Raw genomic sequence first — 26,552 nt, 5'->3', positions numbered from 1 at the left:
TTAATTGGAAAAATAAAAAGAAATTAAAATATCGATATTCTCAATATTCGAGTCAGAAAGAAAATTTGTAAAAATGAGAAATACATATTATAAAAATAATAATAATTGGAAAAATAAAAAGAAATAAAAATATCGATATTCGCAATATACGAGTCTGATCGTGAATTGGCAAAAATGAGAAATACATAATAGGAAAATTTATAATTAATTATTATTGCAGAAAGAAGAATTTGGACACATTTTCGAGCGCTCGAAAAATAATATCCCTGGTCGGTCCAAAACCCCGGTGTTCAAAATTCTTCTGTGTCCAAATTCTTCTTCTTTCTGCAATAATAATTAATTATAAATTTTCCTATTATGTATTTCTCATTTTTGCCAATTCACGATCAGACTCGTATATTGCGAATATCGATATAAAAACGCTGTGAAACGCTAAAAAATTCTTCACTTTTGGTTTTTAAGGTGTGGCAACGCTGGTTTTCCTCGTAAATATAAACACTCTAAACTTTTCAGCCATAAATTTTATGTGATTTTAAATTACTAAATTTGGCTGAAAAATTAAGAAATAAAAGTGAAAATCGAACTGATTTCAATGTTAAGAGTGTATATTTAATTATAGTGAAAGAAAAACGTGAAAAATTCTGTGAAACATGGAGAAATAACATGTGTTCTTAGTGCGAATTTTTGATTTTTTAAACGTGAATATTTTTAAAAATATTAGCTATTTTCACATGATTTTTGGATATTCCACCTCTATAGAAGCCCCCCTATCCGTACATACCCCATTTATACGGAAATTCGGTTTTTTTACCCCGCCGCCAAAGTAATCGGAATCATGCCGGATATTCCACCTCTATAGAAGCCCCCCTATCCGTACATACCCCATTTATACGGAAATTCGGTTTTTTTACCCCGCCGCCAAAGTAATCGGAATCGTGCCCTGAGACGGTATACTAAAGTTTTCCTAAAAAAAATTAGCCTTAATGCCGGAAGTATTACAAATTAACTTTCTAAATTCTTTATAATTTTCAGTAGGAAAATAAATCTCACCCTAGTATTTTGCTATAAGCCAATGCGGAAAAAATGTCTATAGTTTTTTTCAGATTTTCGGCACAAGTTATGTTATGTTACTATTGTATTCTCGCACTACTATTTTACCATGTTTCCTTTTGGAAAGCATCACTAATATATGTAACGAGTAAAGATTATAACTCGTTATAACTTTAACTCGTTTGTTGCTTTAACGGAGAAAAGATATTTTTCACAACTTGGGCCTTTTTCTATGTTTGTAATATTCGAACTTTCATTTACATATATCAACAACATAAAGAAGGTGGGTGCATATTCCAAAATTTGTCACTTCACTTATTTAACTCGTTCGTAAACCAATCTCGGTGATGTACGATTCGGGAGATTTTCCATATGAATGTCCATACCTTTGCATAATTTTCATCTATGTGCTTGATTCATTTTCGCCAATATATAATCAAACAAAAACGTAACATTTATCTAAATTGAAATTTTAATTATTCTTACTCTCCCTACCATGTTATTATCATATTTATATTAACAATTACTTATAAGGAACCAATGTCACGTAGTCTCAACCAAAAATAAGAAATTACCATAAAACACCTAACTTATCACAAAGTCTTATTACATCTAATTAAAAAGAAATAATTGCATACTTTTATAAATCCAAGGGAATTTTCACGTTTTTACTTTTTTTGCAATAATCGCACACGACGTGTACTCTCCGTAGGTTAAACGAACGAACGAATTTTATAAGCCAAAAGGCCGAAGCAACTATTCAGCACAAAGGTTGCAATGGTGTTTTTCTTGCTGACATAAGCATGAGTGCACACTGTATGTATTTTGTTTAAATATATGGCACTGGAAAATTTTTTTCGTTCTGAAGTAATCAAAGAAACAAAGTAAAACAATTCTAAAATTATACTTATTGTTACAAAAAGTAGTATTAAGTTGTATTTGTATTACTATATGCATCCCTGATTATGAACAATAGCTGTAGGTATATAAAATAGCATTTGTCTTGTTGTAGACATCTGGCGCCACACTGTCTGCTCGTCTAGTTAAACAATTGCTGAGTCTGGCGCCGCGACTGTCTGCTTGCGTCTGGCGCCGTATAGCCGTATGTTCTGGTAATTTCCAGACGCGATATTCTAGAAGGACACGTCGGCATCAGCGAGAAGTGCGTGGCTATAGCCGTATGTTCTGGTAATTTCCAGACGCGATATTCTAGAAGGACACGTCGGCATCAGCGAGAAGTGCGTGGCTATATAAGCCGTGGCAGCGCCAACGTAATGAATCAGTGCTAAGAGTAAACTGCTATAGTGTAGACGAGTTGTGAAATAAAGAGTTGTTGAATTAAATTAAACAGTGTTGATTTTATTTGTCAATCCAGAGATACGAACCTAACAAAGTAAACTAGCAAGAGTAAATTCGTAACAATTGGTGTCAGAAGTGGGATTGTCAAATAATCCAAATTCAAGATGGTTAAATTCGGAGAATTGAGAATTCAGCAATTAAAAAAGGAACTGGAGGAGCGTAATTTGCCGATAAGTGGGCAAAAGGCGGATCTGCAGGCATGATTACGTAAAGCAATGGAAGCGGATGGAATTAATGTGGACGAGTTCGAATTTGTTGGGCCAGAAACTTCTACAAAGGTAGAAGAAAAAGTAGAAGAACAACGAACATCATCAAGTGTGGACATGAACTTGCTGTTAGTGGCTATTAAGCAAATAGAAAATCGTCTGGCACAGCAAATAGCTGAAAATACAGAAAATGCAGTGCAAACAGAAAATCGTCTGGCACAGCAAATGACGCAAATAGCTGAAAATACATCACAGTTAGAGTCTCGCCTTACACAACAAATGACTGAAAATAATACGCAGTTAGAAAATCGTTTGGTACAACAGATTACGGAAAATACTACACAACTACAAAAACAAGTGCAAGAGAAATTTTCAAAATTTGAAGACGAATTAAGCACTTTAAAAAATGACGAAGAAAATTTGAAATCAGAAGTTCTTCATTTGAGTAATCGGATGCGAGAACTGCAACTGCATGGCCCTGCACCATCAACAAATAATCCGAGATTGAAGTCACCCACATTCGATGGAAGTATTCCATTTCAAATTTTCAAACTTCAGTTTGAAAAGACAGCATTGGCCAATAACTGGAATGCAGCGGACAAAGTGGCGTCCTTGTTTGTATCATTGAAAGGACCTGCGGCAGAAATCCTTCAGACTATTCCAGACTGTGAACGGGACAACTATGAGGCATTGATGAGTGCGATAGAAAGACGATATGGTAGTGAGCACCGGAAACAAATATACCAGATCGAACTGCAAAATAGGGGTCAGAAAATGAACGAGTCATTGCAAGAGTTCGCAACTGAAATAGAACGACTGGCTCATTTGGCAAATGCAGATGCACCTGTGGATTACATTGAGAGGGTAAAAATTCAATGTTTCATAAATGGAATTCGTGATGTGGACACCAAACGCGCCACATATGCATTGCCAAAAAGAACGTTTGCTGAAACGGTTTCGCACGCCCTCACACAGGAAACAGCTTCCCTACTAAGTAAACCAGCACACAAGGTACAAAGGGTTGAAATGGAACAACCGGCGCTGATGGAAGAAATATTGAAGACTCTGAAGACAATTGCTGCACCGCGAGTAAATACAACAGGCAGATGTTTCAACTGTGGAAAAGCGGGTCACTTTGCCCGAAATTGCAATATAAAAGTAAACCCATCAAAACGGAAACAACCAACAGATAACGAGGACGAAGCATCCACATCTCACAAGTCGTTAAACTAAAACGGAACAGTTCAAAGGGGCGTGAGCTGGTTCCCACAACTATTTGCCCCGCCATCTCGATATCACAAATAGGTCGCCATGACAACAATCTTACTATCAACGGCATCGTAAATGGACGACTGTCAACGCTTACTTTGGATACTGGTGCCACACATTCAATTATCCGACCGGATGTGGTAAGAGGAACGGTTGAACCATTAGTCGGTTGCAAGCTTCGAACGGCCACCGGGGAGGAAGCAGCTGTCGCGGGAAAAGTGTTTTGCGAAGTGATGATTGGTACCCTGGAAGTTAATCACACCTTCATCGTAGCAGAAATCACGGATGAAATTATAATGGGAGTAGATTTCATGATTGATCACGGGGTTACTTTGGATTTAAACAAGCAAATGCTGTTTTGCCAGAACATGGAGATGCCTATAAACACCGGATATGTGACCAACGTTGAAAGTAAGAGGGTGATTGTTGATGATAATCAGAGCATTCCACCAAAATCTGAGGCGATTGTATGGGCTAAAGTGAATGGAGGAGGTGGGACTGAAGAGTTGTGGATTGTGGAACCAACAAAAATAGATACACCCATATTGGTAGGAAGAACGCTTGTGAAAACTAGAGAAGACGCCACCATTCCGGTGAGAGTAGTGAATGAATTCAACACGCCTATAAGTCTGAAGAAAGGAGCAGTAATTGGACAGTGCCAGAATATAAGTGCAATAGCACGATGCGAACGGTCACAACAGAAGCCTACGATTGAGCCTCAGCAGATAAGTCCTACACTCCTAAATAATTTGCTGAACGAACTGCATGGAAATGAAAAATTAAAAGCAGAAAAACTATTAGAAAAATACGCATCCATATTTGCAAACGAAGGAAACACAGGAAGAACCGGCATTGTCAAACATCGCATAAATACTGGAGACGCTAAACCAATCCGACAAGCTCCGCGTAGGGTTCCACTAGCAAAACGAGAGGATGCTAACAAAATTATTGAAGACATGCACAAAAACGGTGTAATCGAACCTTCAATAAGTCCATGGAGCTCACCTATCGTCTTAGTTAAAAAGAAAGATGGTAGCACCCGTTTCTGCGTAGATTATAGGAAGTTGAATGATGTCACAAAGAAAGACAGTTATCCTCTACCAAGAATCGACGATACATTAGACACCTTGTCTGGAGCGAAATGGTTTTCTAAATTAGATCTACAAAGTGGATATTGGCAAGTCGAGATTGATGAATGTGACCGTGAAAAGACCGCTTTCAGTATGGGCGACGGGTTATGGGAATTCTCTGTGATGCCATTTGGGTTATGTAATGCGCCTGCAACGTTCGAGCGACTGATGGAACATGTGTTAAAAGGACTCAACTGGAAGACATGTTTAGTGTATCTTGATGACATTATCATCATGGGAAAAAGTTTTGATGATCATCTGAAAAATCTAGAGGAAGTCTTTCAGCGAATAGCAGCAGCCGGATTACGCTTGAATCCCAAAAAGTGTTCATTATGGAAGAAGCAGGTCACATATCTCGGACATAAAGTGTCAACTGAGGGGATTCACACCGAGGAAGGAAAAATAAAAGCAGTCAAAGATTGGCCTCGACCCACCAACATACATGAACTCCGCAGCTTCCTTGGCTTATGCACGTATTACCGCCGTTTTGTACCTGGATTTGCGAACGTGGCTAGAAGTTTACATGATTTAACCAAGAAGAATCGTCCGTTTGTATGGCAGTTGGAACAAGAAAAAGCATTTGAGCAGCTGAAAGAACTACTTTGTACGGCGCCGATGTTAGCTTATCCAATACCTGGAAAGAAATTCATCCTGGATACAGATGCGAGCGCTTATGGAATTGGAGGTGTCCTGTCTCAGCTCATCGACGGACAAGAAAGAGTAATTGGGTATTACAGCAGAGTGCTCGGGAAACCAGAGAAAAACTACTGTGTGACGCGAAAAGAACTACTAGCTGTGGTGGAATGTGTAAAACATTTCCACAAGTATTTGTATGGACAACGATTCTTGCTGAGGACTGATCATGCAGCATTAAAATGGTTATTACAGTTTAAGAATCCGGAAGGCCAAATTGCACGATGGATCGAAAGATTACAGAATTACGACTTCGAAACGGAACATCGAAAGGGGATTCACCACAAAAATGCGGATGCATTATCACGTCGCCCTTGTCCACTGGAATGTAAACATTGCTCCAAATCAGAAGGAAAAGAAGGTATAATCGACGTGCGATTACTGAATATAGAACCTGAAGATGATTGGACTCCTCACCGCATCAGAATCAATCAGCTGGAGGACCCTAATCTTGCAAAGCTGGTAATGGCCAAAGAAAATGGGGTACGACCACCAAAGGAACAAATAAGTAGCGAGAGTAAAGGCGGATCTGCAGGCACGATTACGTGAAGCAATGGAAGCGGATGGAATTAATGTGGACGAGTTCGAATTTGTTGGGCCAGAAACTTCTACAAAGGTAGAAGAAAAAGTAGAAGAACAACGAACATCATCAAGTGTGGACATGAACTTGCTGTTAGTGGCTATTAAGCAAATAGAAAATCGTCTGGCACAGCAAATAGCTGAAAATACAGAAAATGCAGTGCAAACAGAAAATCGTCTGGCACAGCAAATGACGCAAATAGCTGAAAATACATCACAGTTAGAGTCTCGCCTTACACAACAAATGACTGAAAATAATACGCAGTTAGAAAATCGTTTGGTACAACAGATTACGGAAAATACTACACAACTACAAAAACAAGTGCAAGAGAAATTTTCAAAATTTGAAGACGAATTAAGCACTTTAAAAAATGACGAAGAAAATTTGAAATCAGAAGTTCTTCATTTGAGTAATCGGATGCGAGAACTGCAACTGCATGGCCCTGCACCATCAACAAATAATCCGAGATTGAAGTCACCCACATTCGATGGAAGTATTCCATTTCAAATTTTCAAACTTCAGTTTGAAAAGACAGCATTGGCCAATAACTGGAATGCAGCGGACAAAGTGGCGTCCTTGTTTGTATCATTGAAAGGACCTGCGGCAGAAATCCTTCAGACTATTCCAGACTGTGAACGGGACAACTATGAGGCATTGATGAGTGCGATAGAAAGACGATATGGTAGTGAGCACCGGAAACAAATATACCAGATCGAACTGCAAAATAGGGGTCAGAAAATGAACGAGTCATTGCAAGAGTTCGCAACTGAAATAGAACGACTGGCTCATTTGGCAAATGCAGATGCACCTGTGGATTACATTGAGAGGGTAAAAATTCAATGTTTCATAAATGGAATTCGTGATGTGGACACCAAACGCGCCACATATGCATTGCCAAAAAGAACGTTTGCTGAAACGGTTTCGCACGCCCTCACACAGGAAACAGCTTCCCTACTAAGTAAACCAGCACACAAGGTACAAAGGGTTGAAATGGAACAACCGGCGCTGATGGAAGAAATATTGAAGACTCTGAAGACAATTGCTGCACCGCGAGTAAATACAACAGGCAGATGTTTCAACTGTGGAAAAGCGGGTCACTTTGCCCGAAATTGCAATATAAAAGTAAACCCATCAAAACGGAAACAACCAACAGATAACGAGGACGAAGCATCCACATCTCACAAGTCGTTAAACTAAAACGGAACAGTTCAAAGGGGCGTGAGCTGGTTCCCACAACTATTTGCCCCGCCATCTCGATATCACAAATAGGTCGCCATGACAACAATCTTACTATCAACGGCATCGTAAATGGACGACTGTCAACGCTTACTTTGGATACTGGTGCCACACATTCAATTATCCGACCGGATGTGGTAAGAGGAACGGTTGAACCATTAGTCGGTTGCAAGCTTCGAACGGCCACCGGGGAGGAAGCAGCTGTCGCGGGAAAAGTGTTTTGCGAAGTGATGATTGGTACCCTGGAAGTTAATCACACCTTCATCGTAGCAGAAATCACGGATGAAATTATAATGGGAGTAGATTTCATGATTGATCACGGGGTTACTTTGGATTTAAACAAGCAAATGCTGTTTTGCCAGAACATGGAGATGCCTATAAACACCGGATATGTGACCAACGTTGAAAGTAAGAGGGTGATTGTTGATGATAATCAGAGCATTCCACCAAAATCTGAGGCGATTGTATGGGCTAAAGTGAATGGAGGAGGTGGGACTGAAGAGTTGTGGATTGTGGAACCAACAAAAATAGATACACCCATATTGGTAGGAAGAACGCTTGTGAAAACTAGAGAAGACGCCACCATTCCGGTGAGAGTAGTGAATGAATTCAACACGCCTATAAGTCTGAAGAAAGGAGCAGTAATTGGACAGTGCCAGAATATAAGTGCAATAGCACGATGCGAACGGTCACAACAGAAGCCTACGATTGAGCCTCAGCAGATAAGTCCTACACTCCTAAATAATTTGCTGAACGAACTGCATGGAAATGAAAAATTAAAAGCAGAAAAACTATTAGAAAAATACGCATCCATATTTGCAAACGAAGGAAACACAGGAAGAACCGGCATTGTCAAACATCGCATAAATACTGGAGACGCTAAACCAATCCGACAAGCTCCGCGTAGGGTTCCACTAGCAAAACGAGAGGATGCTAACAAAATTATTGAAGACATGCACAAAAACGGTGTAATCGAACCTTCAATAAGTCCATGGAGCTCACCTATCGTCTTAGTTAAAAAGAAAGATGGTAGCACCCGTTTCTGCGTAGATTATAGGAAGTTGAATGATGTCACAAAGAAAGACAGTTATCCTCTACCAAGAATCGACGATACATTAGACACCTTGTCTGGAGCGAAATGGTTTTCTACATTAGATCTACAAAGTGGATATTGGCAAGTCGAGATTGATGAATGTGACCGTGAAAAGACCGCTTTCAGTATGGGCGACGGGTTATGGGAATTCTCTGTGATGCCATTTGGGTTATGTAATGCGCCTGCAACGTTCGAGCGACTGATGGAACATGTGTTAAAAGGACTCAACTGGAAGACATGTTTAGTGTATCTTGATGACATTATCATCATGGGAAAAAGTTTTGATGATCATCTGAAAAATCTAGAGGAAGTCTTTCAGCGAATAGCAGCAGCCGGATTACGCTTGAATCCCAAAAAGTGTTCATTATGGAAGAAGCAGGTCACATATCTCGGACATAAAGTGTCAACTGAGGGGATTCACACCGAGGAAGGAAAAATAAAAGCAGTCAAAGATTGGCCTCGACCCACCAACATACATGAACTCCGCAGCTTCCTTGGCTTATGCACGTATTACCGCCGTTTTGTACCTGGATTTGCGAACGTGGCTAGAAGTTTACATGATTTAACCAAGAAGAATCGTCCGTTTGTATGGCAGTTGGAACAAGAAAAAGCATTTGAGCAGCTGAAAGAACTACTTTGTACGGCGCCGATGTTAGCTTATCCAATACCTGGAAAGAAATTCATCCTGGATACAGATGCGAGCGCTTATGGAATTGGAGGTGTCCTGTCTCAGCTCATCGACGGACAAGAAAGAGTAATTGGGTATTACAGCAGAGTGCTCGGGAAACCAGAGAAAAACTACTGTGTGACGCGAAAAGAACTACTAGCTGTGGTGGAATGTGTAAAACATTTCCACAAGTATTTGTATGGACAACGATTCTTGCTGAGGACTGATCATGCAGCATTAAAATGGTTATTACATTATAAGAAACCTGAACGCCAAATTGCACGATGGATCGAAAGATTACAGAATTACGACTTCGAAACGGAACATCGAAAGGGGATTCACCACAAAAATGCGGATGCATTATCACGTCGCCCTTGTCCACTGGAATGTAAACATTGCTCCAAATCAGAAGGAAAAGAAGGTATAATCGACGTGCGATTACTGAATATAGAACCTGAAGATGATTGGACTCCTCACCGCATCAGAATCAATCAGCTGGAGGACCCTAATCTTGCAAAGCTGGTAATGGCCAAAGAAAATGGGGTACGACCACCAAAGGAACAAATAAGTAGCGAGAGTCCAACTGCAAAAGCATATTGGGCCCAATGGAACAGCATAAACCTCGTTAATGGATACCTTCATCGTACCTGGGAAAGCGAAGATGGCAAACATTCTCGTCTGCTGATCATAGTACCGAAGTCCATGATCCCAAAAGTATTGAAAGAATATCACAATGGACCTAGTGGAGGGCACCTTGGAATAACAAAAACTATAGAGAAGATTAAACAACGGTTCTACTGGATCGGTTGTCGAGATTCCATAGCAGAATGGATAAGTAATTGCGTAGAGTGCATGGCAGCTAAAGGTTCTAAAGCCAAAAGTCGCGGTAGGCTACAACAGTACAACGTGGGATCACCATTTGAACGAGTCGCAATGGATATTGCAGGTCCGTTCCCAACCAGTACGGCCGGAAACAAATATCTGCTGGTTGTCATGGACTATTTCAGTAAATGGCCAGAAGTATATGCCTTACCAAACCAGGAAGCGAAGACAGTAGCCGAAGCGTTTGTAGAAAATTGGATAACAAGGTTCGGAGTGCCCGTCGAATTACACTCAGATCAAGGCAGGAATTTCGAATCTTCCATTTTCCAAGAAGTCTGTACATTATTGGGCATCCACAAGACACGGACAACAGCGTTACACCCACAATCAGATGGGATGGTAGAGAGATTCAACCGAACGCTCGAAGAACATCTGCGGAAAATCGTTGATAAAGACCAACGGAATTGGGACAAGTGCATCCAGATGTTCCTGCTGGCGTATCGTTCAGCGAAGCACGAGACAACTGGTTACACGCCAGCAAAGATTATTTTCGGATCTGATCTGCGACTCCCTGCTGATCTTAAGTTTGGTACGAATCCTACAGCTGTAAGAAATGATGGAGATTATTGTTCTGCCTTAAAGGAAGAAATGAATGAATTGCATCTAATGGTAAGACAGCATACGCATCTGATGAGCAATAAGGTGAAGGACCGGTTCGATCAAGCGGCAAATTCAAAAGGTTTTGAAGAAGGTGATCTGGTCCTGTTGTACAATCCACTTCGAAAGAAAGGCTTGTCCCCGAAATTGCAGACAGCCTGGGAAGGACCCTATATGGTGATGAAACGACTTAATGACGTGGTATACCGCATACAAAGAAATGGGAAAGCACGATGTAAAATGAAAGTAGTACATTTGGAGAGGCTCGCCCCATTTGGTTCAAGAGGATTTGTGCCTAATCGGGACGATTAGGCTTTAGTGGAGGGCAGTGTTACAAAAAGTAGTATTAAGTTGTATTTGTATTACTATATGCATCCCTGATTATGAACAATAGCTGTAGGTATATGGAATAGCATTTGTCTTGTTGTAGACATCTGGCGCCACACTGTCTGCTCGTCTAGTTAAACAATTGCTGAGTCTGGCGCCGCGACTGTCTGCTTGCGTCTGGCGCCGTATAGCCGTATGTTCTGGTAATTTCCAGACGCGATATTCTAGAAGGACACGTCGGCATCAGCGAGAAGTGCGTGGCTATAGCCGTATGTTCTGGTAATTTCCAGACGCGATATTCTAGAAGGACACGTCGGCATCAGCGAGAAGTGCGTGGCTATATAAGCCGTGGCAGCGCCAACGTAATGAATCAGTGCTAAGAGTAAACTGCTATAGTGTAGACGAGTTGTGAAATAAAGAGTTGTTGAATTAAATTAAACAGTGTTGATTTTATTTGTCAATCCAGAGATACGAACCTAACAAAGTAAACTAGCAAGAGTAAATTCGTAACAATTGGTGTCAGAAGTGGGATTGTCAAATAATCCAAATTCAAGATGGTTAAATTCGGAGAATTGAGAATTCAGCAATTAAAAAAGGAACTGGAGGAGCGTAATTTGCCGATAAGTGGGCAAAAGGCGGATCTGCAGGCACGATTACGTGAAGCAATGGAAGCGGATGGAATTAATGTGGACGAGTTCGAATTTGTTGGGCCAGAAACTTCTACAAAGGTAGAAGAAAAAGTAGAAGAACAACGAACATCATCAAGTGTGGACATGAACTTGCTGTTAGTGGCTATTAAGCAAATAGAAAATCGTCTGGCACAGCAAATAGCTGAAAATACAGAAAATGCAGTGCAAACAGAAAATCGTCTGGCACAGCAAATGACGCAAATAGCTGAAAATACATCACAGTTAGAGTCTCGCCTTACACAACAAATGACTGAAAATAATACGCAGTTAGAAAATCGTTTGGTACAACAGATTACGGAAAATACTACACAACTACAAAAACAAGTGCAAGAGAAATTTTCAAAATTTGAAGACGAATTAAGCACTTTAAAAAATGACGAAGAAAATTTGAAATCAGAAGTTCTTCATTTGAGTAATCGGATGCGAGAACTGCAACTGCATGGCCCTGCACCATCAACAAATAATCCGAGATTGAAGTCACCCACATTCGATGGAAGTATTCCATTTCAAATTTTCAAACTTCAGTTTGAAAAGACAGCATTGGCCAATAACTGGAATGCAGCGGACAAAGTGGCGTCCTTGTTTGTATCATTGAAAGGACCTGCGGCAGAAATCCTTCAGACTATTCCAGACTGTGAACGGGACAACTATGAGGCATTGATGAGTGCGATAGAAAGACGATATGGTAGTGAGCACCGGAAACAAATATACCAGATCGAACTGCAAAATAGGGGTCAGAAAATGAACGAGTCATTGCAAGAGTTCGCAACTGAAATAGAACGACTGGCTCATTTGGCAAATGCAGATGCACCTGTGGATTACATTGAGAGGGTAAAAATTCAATGTTTCATAAATGGAATTCGTGATGTGGACACCAAACGCGCCACATATGCATTGCCAAAAAGAACGTTTGCTGAAACGGTTTCGCACGCCCTCACACAGGAAACAGCTTCCCTACTAAGTAAACCAGCACACAAGGTACAAAGGGTTGAAATGGAACAACCGGCGCTGATGGAAGAAATATTGAAGACTCTGAAGACAATTGCTGCACCGCGAGTAAATACAACAGGCAGATGTTTCAACTGTGGAAAAGCGGGTCACTTTGCCCGAAATTGCAATATAAAAGTAAACCCATCAAAACGGAAACAACCAACAGATAACGAGGACGAAGCATCCACATCTCACAAGTCGTTAAACTAAAACGGAACAGTTCAAAGGGGCGTGAGCTGGTTCCCACAACTATTTGCCCCGCCATCTCGATATCACAAATAGGTCGCCATGACAACAATCTTACTATCAACAGCATCGTAAATGGACGACTGTCAACGCTTACTTTGGATACTGGTGCCACACATTCAATTATCCGACCGGATGTGGTAAGAGGAACGGTTGAACCATTAGTCGGTTGCAAGCTTCGAACGGCCACCGGGGAGGAAGCAGCTGTCGCGGGAAAAGTGTTTTGCGAAGTGATGATTGGTACCCTGGAAGTTAATCACACCTTCATCGTAGCAGAAATCACGGATGAAATTATAATGGGAGTAGATTTCATGATTGATCACGGGGTTACTTTGGATTTAAACAAGCAAATGCTGTTTTGCCAGAACATGGAGATGCCTATAAACACCGGATATGTGACCAACGTTGAAAGTAAGAGGGTGATTGTTGATGATAATCAGAGCATTCCACCAAAATCTGAGGCGATTGTATGGGCTAAAATGAATGGAGGAGGTGGGACTGAAGAGTTGTGGATTGTGGAACCAACAAAAATAGATACACCCATATTGGTAGGAAGAACGCTTGTGAAAACTAGAGAAGACGCCACCATTCCGGTGAGAGTAGTGAATGAATTCAACACGCCTATAAGTCTGAAGAAAGGAGCAGTAATTGGACAGTGCCAGAATATAAGTGCAATAGCACGATGCGAACGGTCACAACAGAAGCCTACGATTGAGCCTCAGCAGATAAGTCCTACACTCCTAAATAATTTGCTGAACGAACTGCATGGAAATGAAAAATTAAAAGCAGAAAAACTATTAGAAAAATACGCATCCATATTTGCAAACGAAGGAAACACAGGAAGAACCGGCATTGTCAAACATCGCATAAATACTGGAGACGCTAAACCAATCCGACAAGCTCCGCGTAGGGTTCCACTAGCAAAACGAGAGGATGCTAACAAAATTATTGAAGACATGCACAAAAACGGTGTAATCGAACCTTCAATAAGTCCATGGAGCTCACCTATCGTCTTAGTTAAAAAGAAAGATGGTAGCACCCGTTTCTGCGTAGATTATAGGAAGTTGAATGATGTCACAAAGAAAGACAGTTATCCTCTACCAAGAATCGACGATACATTAGACACCTTGTCTGGAGCGAAATGGTTTTCTACATTAGATCTACAAAGTGGATATTGGCAAGTCGAGATTGATGAATGTGACCGTGAAAAGACCGCTTTCAGTATGGGCGACGGGTTATGGGAATTCTCTGTGATGCCATTTGGGTTATGTAATGCGCCTGCAACGTTCGAGCGACTGATGGAACATGTGTTAAAAGGACTCAACTGGAAGACATGTTTAGTGTATCTTGATGACATTATCATCATGGGAAAAAGTTTTGATGATCATCTGAAAAATCTAGAGGAAGTCTTTCAGCGAATAGCAGCAGCCGGATTACGCTTGAATCCCAAAAAGTGTTCATTATGGAAGAAGCAGGTCACATATCTCGGACATAAAGTGTCAACTGAGGGGATTCACACCGAGGAAGGAAAAATAAAAGCAGTCAAAGATTGGCCTCGACCCACCAACATACATGAACTCCGCAGCTTCCTTGGCTTATGCACGTATTACCGCCGTTTTGTACCTGGATTTGCGAACGTGGCTAGAAGTTTACATGATTTAACCAAGAAGAATCGTCCGTTTGTATGGCAGTTGGAACAAGAAAAAGCATTTGAGCAGCTGAAAGAACTACTTTGTACGGCGCCGATGTTAGCTTATCCAATACCTGGAAAGAAATTCATCCTGGATACAGATGCGAGCGCTTATGGAATTGGAGGTGTCCTGTCTCAGCTCATCGACGGACAAGAAAGAGTAATTGGGTATTACAGCAGAGTGCTCGGGAAACCAGAGAAAAACTACTGTGTGACGCGAAAAGAACTACTAGCTGTGGTGGAATGTGTAAAACATTTCCACAAGTATTTGTATGGACAACGATTCTTGCTGAGGACTGATCATGCAGCATTAAAATGGTTATTACAGTTTAAGAATCCGGAAGGCCAAATTGCACGATGGATCGAAAGATTACAGAATTACGACTTCGAAACGGAACATCGAAAGGGGATTCACCACAAAAATGCGGATGCATTATCACGTCGCCCTTGTCCACTGGAATGTAAACATTGCTCCAAATCAGAAGGAAAAGAAGGTATAATCGACGTGCGATTACTGAATATAGAACCTGAAGATGATTGGACTCCTCACCGCATCAGAATCAATCAGCTGGAGGACCCTAATCTTGCAAAGCTGGTAATGGCCAAAGAAAATGGGGTACGACCACCAAAGGAACAAATAAGTAGCGAGAGTCCAACTGCAAAAGCATATTGGGCCCAATGGAACAGCATAAACCTCGTTAATGGATACCTTCATCGTACCTGGGAAAGCGAAGATGGCAAACATTCTCGTCTGCTGATCATAGTACCGAAGTCCATGATCCCAAAAGTATTGAAAGAATATCACAATGGACCTAGTGGAGGGCACCTTGGAATAACAAAAACTATAGAGAAGATTAAACAACGGTTCTACTGGATCGGTTGTCGAGATTCCATAGCAGAATGGATAAGTAATTGCGTAGAGTGCATGGCAGCTAAAGGTCCTAAAGCCAAAAGTCGCGGTAGGCTACAACAGTACAACGTGGGATCACCATTTGAACGAGTCGCAATGGATATTGCAGGTCCGTTCCCAACCAGTACGGCCGGAAACAAATATCTGCTGGTTGTCATGGACTATTTCAGTAAATGGCCAGAAGTATATGCCTTACCAAACCAGGAAGCGAAGACAGTAGCCGAAGCGTTTGTAGAAAATTGGATAACAAGGTTCGGAGTGCCCGTCGAATTACACTCAGATCAAGGCAGGAATTTCGAATCTTCCATTTTCCAAGAAGTCTGTACATTATTGGGCATCCACAAGACACGGACAACAGCGTTACACCCACAATCAGATGGGATGGTAGAGAGATTCAACCGAACGCTCGAAGAACATCTGCGGAAAATCGTTGATAAAGACCAACGGAATTGGGACAAGTGCATCCAGATGTTCCTGCTGGCGTATCGTTCAGCGAAGCACGAGACAACTGGTTACACGCCAGCAAAGATTATTTTCGGATCTGATCTGCGACTCCCTGCTGATCTTAAGTTTGGTACGAATCCTACAGCTGTAAGAAATGATGGAGATTATTGTTCTGCCTTAAAGGAAGAAATGAATGAATTGCATCTAATGGTAAGACAGCATACGCATCTGATGAGCAATAAGATGAAGGACCGGTTCGATCAAGCGGCAAATTCAAAAGGTTTTGAAGAAGGTGATCTGGTCCTGTTGTACAATCCACTTCGAAAGAAAGGCTTGTCCCCGAAATTGCAGACAGCCTGGGAAGGACCCTATATGGTGATGAAACGACTTAATGACGTGGTATACCGCATACAAAGAAATGGGAAAGCACGATGTAAAATGAAAGTAGTACATTTGGAGAGGCTCGCCCCTTTGGTTCAAGAGGATTTGTGCCTAATCGGGACGATTAGGCTTTAGTGGAGGGCAGTGTTACAAAAAGTAGTATTAAGTTGTATTTGTATTACTATATGCATCCCTGATTATGAACAATAGCTGTAGGTATATGGAATAGCATTTGTCTTGTTGTAGACATCTGGCGCCACACTGTCTGCTCGTCTAGTTAAACAATTGCTGAGTCTGGCGCCGCGACTGTCTGCTTGCGTCTGGCGCCGTATAGCCGTATGTTCTGGTAATTTCCAGACGCGATATTCTAGAAGGACACGTCGGCATCAGCGAGAAGTGCGTGGCTATAGCCGTATGTTCTGGTAATTTCCAGACGCGATATTCTAGAAGGACACGTCGGCATCAGCGAGAAGTGCGTGGCTATATAAGCCGTGGCAGCGCCAACGTAATGAATCAGTGCTAAGAGTAAACTGCTATAGTGTAGACGAGTTGTGAAATAAAGAGTTGTTGAATTAAATTAAACAGTGTTGATTTTATTTGTCAATCCAGAGATACGAACCTAACAAAGTAAACTAGCAAGAGTAAATTCGTAACATTATTATGAGTATAAAATTAATTTTGCCTATAAGAAGTAACATATTTATTGCAAAATTTAAAGAGAATAAAAACTGAAAAACCTCAGTTTTTACGATATTTTTGGATACAAGTAATTGAAACATTCCTCTGTCCTATTTATTTCTCAAAATTAACATATATCCTTGGAGGATCCTCTGCGTAGCTTAAGAACATCCGTTTGAAAAATTTCAGTTTTCATGATATTTTTGGATACAAGTAAGTGAAACATTCCTCTGTCCTATTTATTTCTCAAAATTAATATATATTCTTGGAGGATCCTCTGCGTAGCTTAAGAACATCCGTTTGAAAGCAAGCTAAATTGAGAAGGCGAAACATCTACTCCACAGGGTTGTGCGCTGGGTACAGGACCCGCCGCGTAAAAAACGCTCCCAATGAAAAATTTCCGGCACGAGAGACCCCCTCTTTGATGACGTCTATGGCAAATTTATTTCATAAAATGTAGTGCAAAAATAACATTAATTTAATTTATTGTTCAATTATATTTATTCACACAATAAGAAACGGATGCAAACTGACAAATTCTCTGCCGGTGGTGGTCGGACCGGGGTTGTTATTAAGAACTACAAGGCCACCAACGCAAAAAGAGTTCAAGACGTAAAAAATGAGAAGACACTGGTATTGGTAAGACCAGGGTTATTTTTTTTTTAAAGCACGGCTGGATACCTCCAACGAAAAGAGAAGTTCTACGAGAAAAAACCTGTGAATACCTTTATGTTTATCAGACCAGTGTTATATTTTTTGAACCGGGGCTAAAGTCCTCCAACGCGGAACGCAAATCCACGCGCAAAACCTATAATGTTTTGCTTATTTCCTATCATTGGGGTATGATCTGTTTCCTATATTTCTTTCAACTCATTTACAAAAGATGTCGATTAGCAAATACTGGCTATTTGTCAGTTTGCAATAGTTGTTATTTTGGAAATAAATAGAAATGAACAAAAAATTTATTATTGAATAAAAGCTATTTTTGCACTATATAAAGTGAATTAAATGTATTCAAACGAATGGGTGAATTGTTACAGTATATAAGAACGAACAATAGTTTATACTTTAAATAGTTTATTATTTTAACTTTAAACGTAAATACCAGGTAAATTTTAGAATAAAATCCTCTGATTTCGGTCGACTTATAGCACTGACAGGCGACAGAGCTAATTTGCATTAGCGGGCTTAATTTGCATTAACTTGCACAATTGATCCGTGTTAATGCATTAGTAATGCACAGAAAATTCGTTCATGTAGCTGAATTTACCAAATTTTAGTAGACAACACTGGTTAAATTGGCCGATTTTTGCTATTGCTTGACAGATGTCGTTTGAAGTCTGCCGCCTCCTTTGAGTTTTTATATATCTAATTAAATTATGTGCAAGTATATTAATAAAAACAAATTTTAATATTTTTGGATGGCATAAAATAAACAACGCACAGTTTGCTAACCATATTTCCAATATTCTTAATTTTTTCGCACACTTTTTTCGAGTCACTATCAAGTATTGCTTTTAATTGCACCTTATTATCTTTTAAGGTATTTAATAATAAACGAATTTTTTCGTTAAATTTGTATTGTTTTTTAAATAATATTAAAATTGCCATTAATAATTTCCTCTTATTCATTTTTATTTAATGTTTTTTTTTTGAATAACTAAACAAATTTCACAATCAGCTGCCGTCTGTAACCATAAAATTTCAATGCGCATTAATTTTGTTCTTCTGTCAGGGCTATTATGCATTAAAGATATTGGGTAGTCGAAAAAGTCTTTTCGTATTTTGTCAATAGATGTCGTTGCAGTCACATATCTCCAGTGTTGTGTCATACCATACAAGGTGGATTCTCTTCCTCTTGCAAGATTGCACGATGACACAAAATGCAAAAACGTTATACCGAAATATGCAAGGACAAGAGAGCACCCATTGCAGATTCTAGTAATATATGAACTGTTGGTTCGGTCAATTTTGAAATTTTGGTATAAAGAAGAAAAGAATGCCAAGCAAGCTACCAATGAAATTTATGACTTTACGGAGATGATACTGCATCAGTTCGTGTAGCATTCCCTCCACAGGGTTTTGCGCTGTGTTTGGGACGCGCCACGTAAAAAACGCCCCCAAAGAAAACGTTTAAACGGCCTCCCTTTCGCATTGTGTGAAAGATTAAAGCCCACCTTCAACAAACTGATTGGATCTTATCAGTGTGGCTTTCTTCTTTACTGGCGTAGACACCGCATACGCGATTATAGCCCTGTTAATAACAGCGCGCCAGTCGTTTCTTCTTTTCGCAAGGTGGAGCCAATTGGAGATTCCAAGCGAAGCCAGGTCCTCTCTACCTGGTCTTTCCAACGAAGTGGAGGTCTTGCTCTTCCTCTGCTTCCCCCGGCGGTTTTCGTCCATCCGGACAACATGACCTAACCAGCGTAGCCGCTGTCTTTTAATTCGCTGAATGTCGTCGTATATCTCGTACAGCTCATCGTTCTACCGATCGATGCCAGGATTCGCACACAAAAGACTATCATTGGCTATAAGCGCGTAAGCGGTTTCTACTGCAGTAAAGAAGAGGAATATGTATTATATAAGAATTATTCATTTTACCGCAGCATAATTCTATTCATTTCACAAAAACTTCCACACTACAAACTGAAAAATTAAGTTTTACTTGTTGTTCTATGCTTCTTTTATCGTTCTATAATGTTCAAATAGAGGTGCCAAACCATAACGCATAACGCATTCAATTGTAAAAGTATTACATTCCTTCTTCGCTGTTACAGCGCGATTTGTTTTTGTAGCAATTTTTGTTGCTTAAGCTTAGTATCCAGCTCTCAAGAAACGTAAAAACTTCATATAAAAAACGCTTAAAAAACGGTCAAGAAACTTTCCTGCGATAAATTTACTTGTGGTAGTATGCAGCTCTAAAGAAATCTAGTACTTAAATTTTCCTAAATTAGTTGAAATCAGTATTATGAAGTATATTCCATTTTGAAATGTTGTATAAAATCTACCAATGATCAACAACAATGAAAATATTTATGTTACCATACACATATGTACATACTGTTACAAAAGTAGTATTAAGTTGTATTTGTATTACTATATGCATCCCTGATTATGAACAATAGCTGTAGGTATATGGAATAGCATTTGTCTTGTTGTAGACATCTGGCGCCACGGCTGTCTGCTTGTCGAAACAATAGACATCTGGCGCCGCACAGTCTGCTTGTCTAGGTAAACAATTGCTGAGTCTGGCGCCGCGACTGTCTGCTTGCGTCTGGCGCCGTATAGCCGTATGTTCTGGTAATTTCCAGACGCGATATTCTAGAAGGACACGTCGGCATCAGCGAGAAGTGCGTGGCTATATAAGCCGTGGCAGCGCCAACGTAATCAATCAGTGCTAAGAGTAAACTGCTATAGTGTAGACGAGTTGTGAAATAAAGAGTTGTTGAATTAAATTAAACAGTGTTGATTTTATTTGTCAATCCAGAGATACGAACCTAACAAAGTAAATTAGCAAGAGTAAATTCGTAACAATTGGTGTCAGAAGTGGGATTGTCAAATAATCCAAATTCAAAATGGTTAAATTCGGAGAATTGAGAATTCAGCAATTAAAAAAGGAACTGGAGGGGCGTAATTTGCCGATAAGCGGGCAAAAGGCGGATCTGCAGGCACGATTACGTGAAGCAATGGAAGCGGATGGAATTAATGTCGACGAATTCGAATTTGATGGCCCAGAAACTTCTACAAAGGTAGAAGAAAAAGTAGAAGAACAACGAACATCATCAAGTGTGGACATGAACATGCTGTTAGTGGCTATTAAGCAAATGGCAGAGAATGCAGTGCAAACCGAAAATCGTCTGGCACAGCAAATGACGCAAATAGCTGAAAATACATCACAGTTAGAGTCTCGCCTTACACAACAGATTACGGAAAATACTACACAACTACAAAAACAAGTGCAAGAGAAATTTTCAAAATTTGAAGACAAATTAAGCACTTTAAAAAATGGCGAAGAAAATTTAAAATCAGAAGTTCTGCAATTAAGTAATCGTGTGCGAGAACTGCAACTACATGGCCCTGCACCATCAACAAATAATCAAAGATTGAAGGCACCCACATTCGATGGAAGTATTCCATTTCAAATTTTCAAACTTCAGTTTGAAAAGACAGCAACGGCCAATAACTGGAATGCAGCGGACAAAGTGGCGTCCTTGTTTGTATCATTGAAAGGACCGGCAGCAGAAATCCTTCAGACTATTCCAGACTGTGAACGGGACAACTATGAGGCATTGATGAGTGCGATAGAAAGACGATATGGCAGTGAGCACCGGAAACAAATATACCAGATCGAACTGCAAAATAGGGGTCAGAAAATGAACGAGTCATTGCAAGAGTTCGCAACTGAAATAGAACGACTGGCTCATTTGGCAAATGCAGATGCACCTGTGGATTACATTGAGAGGGTAAAAATTCAATGTTTCATAAATGGAATTCGTGATGTGGACACCAAACGCGCCACATATGCATTGCCAAAAAGAACGTTTGCTGAAACGGTTTCGCACGCCCTCACACAGGAAACAGCTTCCCTACTAAGTAAACCAGCACACAAGGTACAAAGGGTTGAAATGGAACAACCGGCGCTGATGGAAGAAATATTGAAGACTCTGAAGACAATTGCTGCACCGCGAGTAAATACAACAGGCAGATGTTTCAACTGTGGAAAAGCGGGTCACTTTGCCCGAAATTGCAATATAAAAGTAAACCCATCAAAACGGAAACAACCAACAGATAACGAGGACGAAGCATCCACATCTCACAAGTCGTTAAACTAAAACGGAACAGTTCAAAGGGGCGTGAGCTGGTTCCCACAACTATTTGCCCCGCCATCTCGATATCACAAATAGGTCGCCATGACAACAATCTTACTATCAACGGCATCGTAAATGGACGACTGTCAACGCTTACTTTGGATACTGGTGCCACACATTCAATTATCCGACCGGATGTGGTAAGAGGAACGGTTGAACCATTAGTCGGTTGCAAGCTTCGAACGGCCACCGGGGAGGAAGCAGCTGTCGCGGGAAAAGTGTTTTGCGAAGTGATGATTGGTACCCTGGAAGTTAATCACACGTTCATCGTAGCAGAAATCACGGATGAAATTATAATGGGAGTAGATTTCATGATTGATCACGGGGTTACTTTGGATTTAAACAAGCAAATGCTGTTTTGCCAGAACATGGAGATGCCTATAAACACCGGATATGTGACCAACGTTGAAAGTAAGAGGGTGATTGTTGATGATAATCAGAGTATTCCACCAAAATCTGAGGCGATTGTATGGGCTAAAGTGAATGGAGGAGGTGGGACTGAAGAGTTGTGGATTGTGGAACCAACAAAAATAGATACACCCATATTGGTAGGAAGAACGCTTGTGAAAACTAGAGAAGACGCCACCATTCCGGTCAGAGTAGTGAATGAATTCAACACGCCTATAAGGCTGAAGAAAGGAGCAGTAATTGGACAGTGCCAGAATATAAGTGCAATAGCACGATGCGAACGGTCAGAACAAAAGCTTAATATTGAGCCACAGCAGATAAGTCCTACATTCCTAAATAATTTACTGAACGAACTGCATGGAAATGAAAAATTAAAAGCAGAAAAACTATTAGAAAAATACGCATCCATATTTGCAAACGAAGGAAACACAGGAAGAACCGGCATTGTCAAACATCGCATAAATACTGGAGACGCTAAACCAATCCGACAAGCTCCGCGTAGGGTTCCACTAGCAAAACGTGAGGATGCTAACAAAATTATTGAAGACATGCACAAAAACGGTGTAATCGAACCTTCAATAAGTCCATGGAGCTCACCTATCGTCTTAGTTAAAAGGAAAGATGGTAGCACCCGTTTCTGCGTAGATTATAGGAAGTTGAATGATGTCACAAAGAAAGACAGTTATCCTCTACCGAGAATCGACGATACATTAGACACCTTGTCTGGAGCGAAATGGTTTTCTACATTAGATCTACAAAGTGGATATTGGCAAGTCGAGATTGATGAACGTGACCGTGAAAAGACCGCTTTCAGTATGGGCGACGGGTTATGGGAATTCTCTGTGATGCCATTTGGGTTATGTAATGCGCCTGCAACGTTCGAGCGACTGATGGAACATGTGTTAAAAGGACTCAACTGGAAGACATGTTTGGTGTATCTTGATGACATTATCATCATGGGAAAAAGTTTCGATGATCATCTGAAAAATCTAGAGGAAGTCTTTCAGCGAATAGCATCAGCCGGATTACGCTTGAATCCCAAAAAGTGTTCATTATGGAAGAAGCAGGTCACATATCTCGGACATAAAGTGTCAACTGAGGGGATTCACACCGAGGAGGGAAAAATAAAAGCAGTTAAAGATTGGCCTCAACCCACCAACATACATGAACTCCGCAGCTTCCTCGGCTTATGCACGTATTACCGCCGTTTTGTACCTGGATTTGCGAACGTGGCTAGAAGTTTACACGATTTAACAAAGAAGAATCGCCCGTTTGTATGGCAGTTGGAACAAGAAAAAGCGTTTGAGCAGCTTAAAGAACTACTTTGTACGGCGCCGATGTTGGCTTATCCAATACCTGGAAAGAAATTCATCCTGGATACAGATGCGAGCGCTTATGAAATTGGAGGTGTCCTGTCTCAGCTCATCGACGGACAAGAAAGAGTAATTGGGTATTACAGCAGAGTGCTCGGGAAACCAGAGAAAAACTACTGTGTGACGCGAAAAGAACTACTAGCTGTGGTGGAATGTGTAAAACATTTCCACAAGTATTTGTATGGACAACGATTCTTGCTGAGGACTGATCATGCAGCATTAAAATGGTTATTACAGTTTAGGAATCCGGAAGGCCAAATTGCACGATGGATCGAAAGATTACAGAATTACGACTTCGAAACGGAACATCGAAAGGGGATTCACCACAAAAATGCGGATGCATTATCACGTCGCCCTTGTCCACTGGAATGTAAACATTGCTCCAAATCAGAAGGAAAAGAAGGAATAATCGACGTGCGATTACTGAATATAGAACCTGAAGATGATTGGACTCCTCACCGCATCAGAATCAATCAGCTGGAGGACCCTGATCTTGCAAAGCTGATAATAGCCAAAGAAAATGGGGTACGACCACCAAAGGAACAAATAAGTAGCGAGAGTCCAACGGCAAAAGCATATTGGGCCCAATGGAATAGCATAAACCTCGTTAATGGATACCTTCATCGTACCTGGGAAAGCGAAGATGGCAAACAGTCTCGTCTGCTGATCATAGTACCGAAGTCCATGATCCCGAAAGTATTGAAAGAATATCACAATGGACCTAGTGGAGGGCACCTTGGGATTACAAAAACTATAGAGAAGATTAAACAACGGTTCTACTGGATCGGTTGTCGAGATTCCATAGCAGAATGGATAAGTAATTGCGTAGAGTGCATGGCAGCTAAAGGTCCTAAAGCCAAAAGTCGCGGTAGGCTACAACAGTACAACGTGGGATCACCATTTGAACGAGTCGCAATGGATGTTGCAGGTCCGTTTCCAACCAGTACGGCCGGAAACAAATATCTACTGGTTGTCATGGATTATTTCAGTAAATGGCCAGAAGTATATGCCTTACCAAACCAAGAAGCGAAGACAGTAGCCGAAGCGTTTGTAGAAAATTGGATAACAAGGTTCGGAGTGCCCGTCGAATTACACTCAGATCAAGGCAGGAATTTCGAATCTTCCATTTTCCAAGAAGTCTGTACATTATTGGGCATCCACAAGACACGGACAACAGCGTTACATCCACAATCAGATGGAATGGTGGAGAGATTCAACCGAACGCTCGAAGAACATCTGCGGAAAATCGTTGATAAAGATCAACGGAATTGGGACAAGTGCATCCAGATGTTCCTGCTGGCGTATCGTTCAGCGAAGCACGAGACAACTGGTTACACGCCAGCAAAGATTATTTTCGGATCTGATCTGCGACTCCCTGCTGATCTTAAGTTTGGAACGAATCCTACAGCTGTAAGAAATGATGGAGATTATTGTTCTGCCTTAAAGGAAGAAATGAATGAATTGCATCTAATGGTAAGACAGCATACGCATCTGATGAGCAATAAGATGAAGGACCGGTTCGATCAAGCGGCAAATTCAAAAGGTTTCGAAGAAGGTGATCTGGTCCTGTTGTACAATCCACTTCGAAAGAAAGGCTTGTCCCCGAAACTACAGACAGCCTGGGAAGGACCCTATATGGTGATGAAACGACTTAATGACGTGGTATACCGCATACAAAGAAATGGAAAAGCACGATGTAAAATGAAAGTAGTACATTTGGAGAGGCTCGCCCCATTTGGTTCAAGAGGATTTGTGCCTAATCGGGACGATTAGGCTTTAGTGGAGGGCAGTGTTACAAAAGTAGTATTAAGTTGTATTTGTATTACTATATGCATCCCTGATTATGAACAATAGCTGTAGGTATATGGAATAGCATTTGTCTTGTTGTAGACATCTGGCGCCACGGCTGTCTGCTTGTCGAAACAATAGACATCTGGCGCCGCACAGTCTGCTTGTCTAGGTAAACAATTGCTGAGTCTGGCGCCGCGACTGTCTGCTTGCGTCTGGCGCCGTATAGCCGTATGTTCTGGTAATTTCCAGACGCGATATTCTAGAAGGACACGTCGGCATCAGCGAGAAGTGCGTGGCTATATAAGCCGTGGCAGCGCCAACGTAATCAATCAGTGCTAAGAGTAAACTGCTATAGTGTAGACGAGTTGTGAAATAAAGAGTTGTTGAATTAAATTAAACAGTGTTGATTTTATTTGTCAATCCAGAGATACGAACCTAACAAAGTAAACTAGCAAGAGTAAATTCGTAACAATACATATTACGCACAATGTTTATTTTCTTTGTTTATTCTGTCTTACTCTTCTATTATGGATCATTCACAATGCGTAACCAGCTGCCAAGACTACTTGAAGAAATAATGTTTTTTTTCTTGAGCAATTACTTGAGAGCTGGATACCAACCTTTAAACCGAAAAAACGGGAAAAACTTGTCGTAATCTAGCATTCTTGATAATTTCTCCGATGAAACCGAACAATATATAAATGTCCCACAAACCAGGAATGCTCATAATTCCATGATACAAGATTCATTGCTAGTAGAGGTTTGTTATTATTTAAGGTTGGTACGCAGCTCTCAAGTAATTGCTCCAGAAAAAAAATACATTATTTCTCAAGTAATTTTGAATGATCCACATTAGAAGAGAAAGAGAGAGTAAACAAAGTAAACAAACTTTGTGCGTATGTATGTATGTATGTATGTGTATGGTAACACAAATATTTTCATTGAGTTTTAAGGAATGTTGTTGATGATTGGTTGGTTTTATACAACATTTCAAA

General features: G+C 40.6%; 2 protein-coding genes across 14 annotated transcripts in view; one reads left to right on the top strand and one right to left on the bottom strand.

The window, feature by feature from the left end:
- LOC105222607 (GIGYF family protein Gyf) overlaps positions 1-1,832 on the bottom strand; it is a 47,038-nt gene extending 45,206 nt beyond the window's left edge. For 3 of the 6 annotated variants that reach the window (XM_049460062.1, XM_049460065.1, XM_049460066.1), the window contains exon 1: positions 1,689-1,832. The gene's annotated coding sequence lies outside the window, so the exon portion shown is untranslated. Of the gene's footprint in view, positions 1-1,050; positions 1,404-1,688 lie in introns of those variants that run through there. The other 3 variants (XM_049460064.1, XM_049460067.1, XM_049460063.1) reach the window with 3 other exon arrangements.
- Positions 1-26,552, top strand: part of LOC125779268 (uncharacterized) — a 465,548-nt gene that overhangs the window by 64,015 nt on the left and 374,981 nt on the right. The window contains exons 1-2 of one of the 8 annotated variants that reach the window (XM_049460336.1): positions 5,032-5,844; positions 5,903-7,409. In XM_049460336.1, coding sequence (XP_049316293.1) covers positions 6,261-7,409 — 1,149 coding nt within the window. In that variant the 5' untranslated portion in view covers positions 5,032-5,844; positions 5,903-6,260. Of the gene's footprint in view, positions 1-5,031; positions 5,845-5,902; positions 7,410-10,862; positions 14,490-20,651; positions 21,875-23,460; positions 23,795-26,552 lie in introns of those variants that run through there. The other 7 variants (XR_007423227.1, XM_049460334.1, XM_049460331.1 and 4 more) reach the window with 7 other exon arrangements.

Source organism: Bactrocera dorsalis, chromosome 6, assembly GCF_023373825.1.
Source record: "Bactrocera dorsalis isolate Fly_Bdor chromosome 6, ASM2337382v1, whole genome shotgun sequence".
NCBI lineage: Eukaryota > Metazoa > Arthropoda > Insecta > Diptera > Tephritidae > Bactrocera > Bactrocera dorsalis.
The sequence above is the reverse complement of the archived record's forward strand: the minus strand, read 5'-3'. Positions and strand labels throughout refer to the sequence as shown.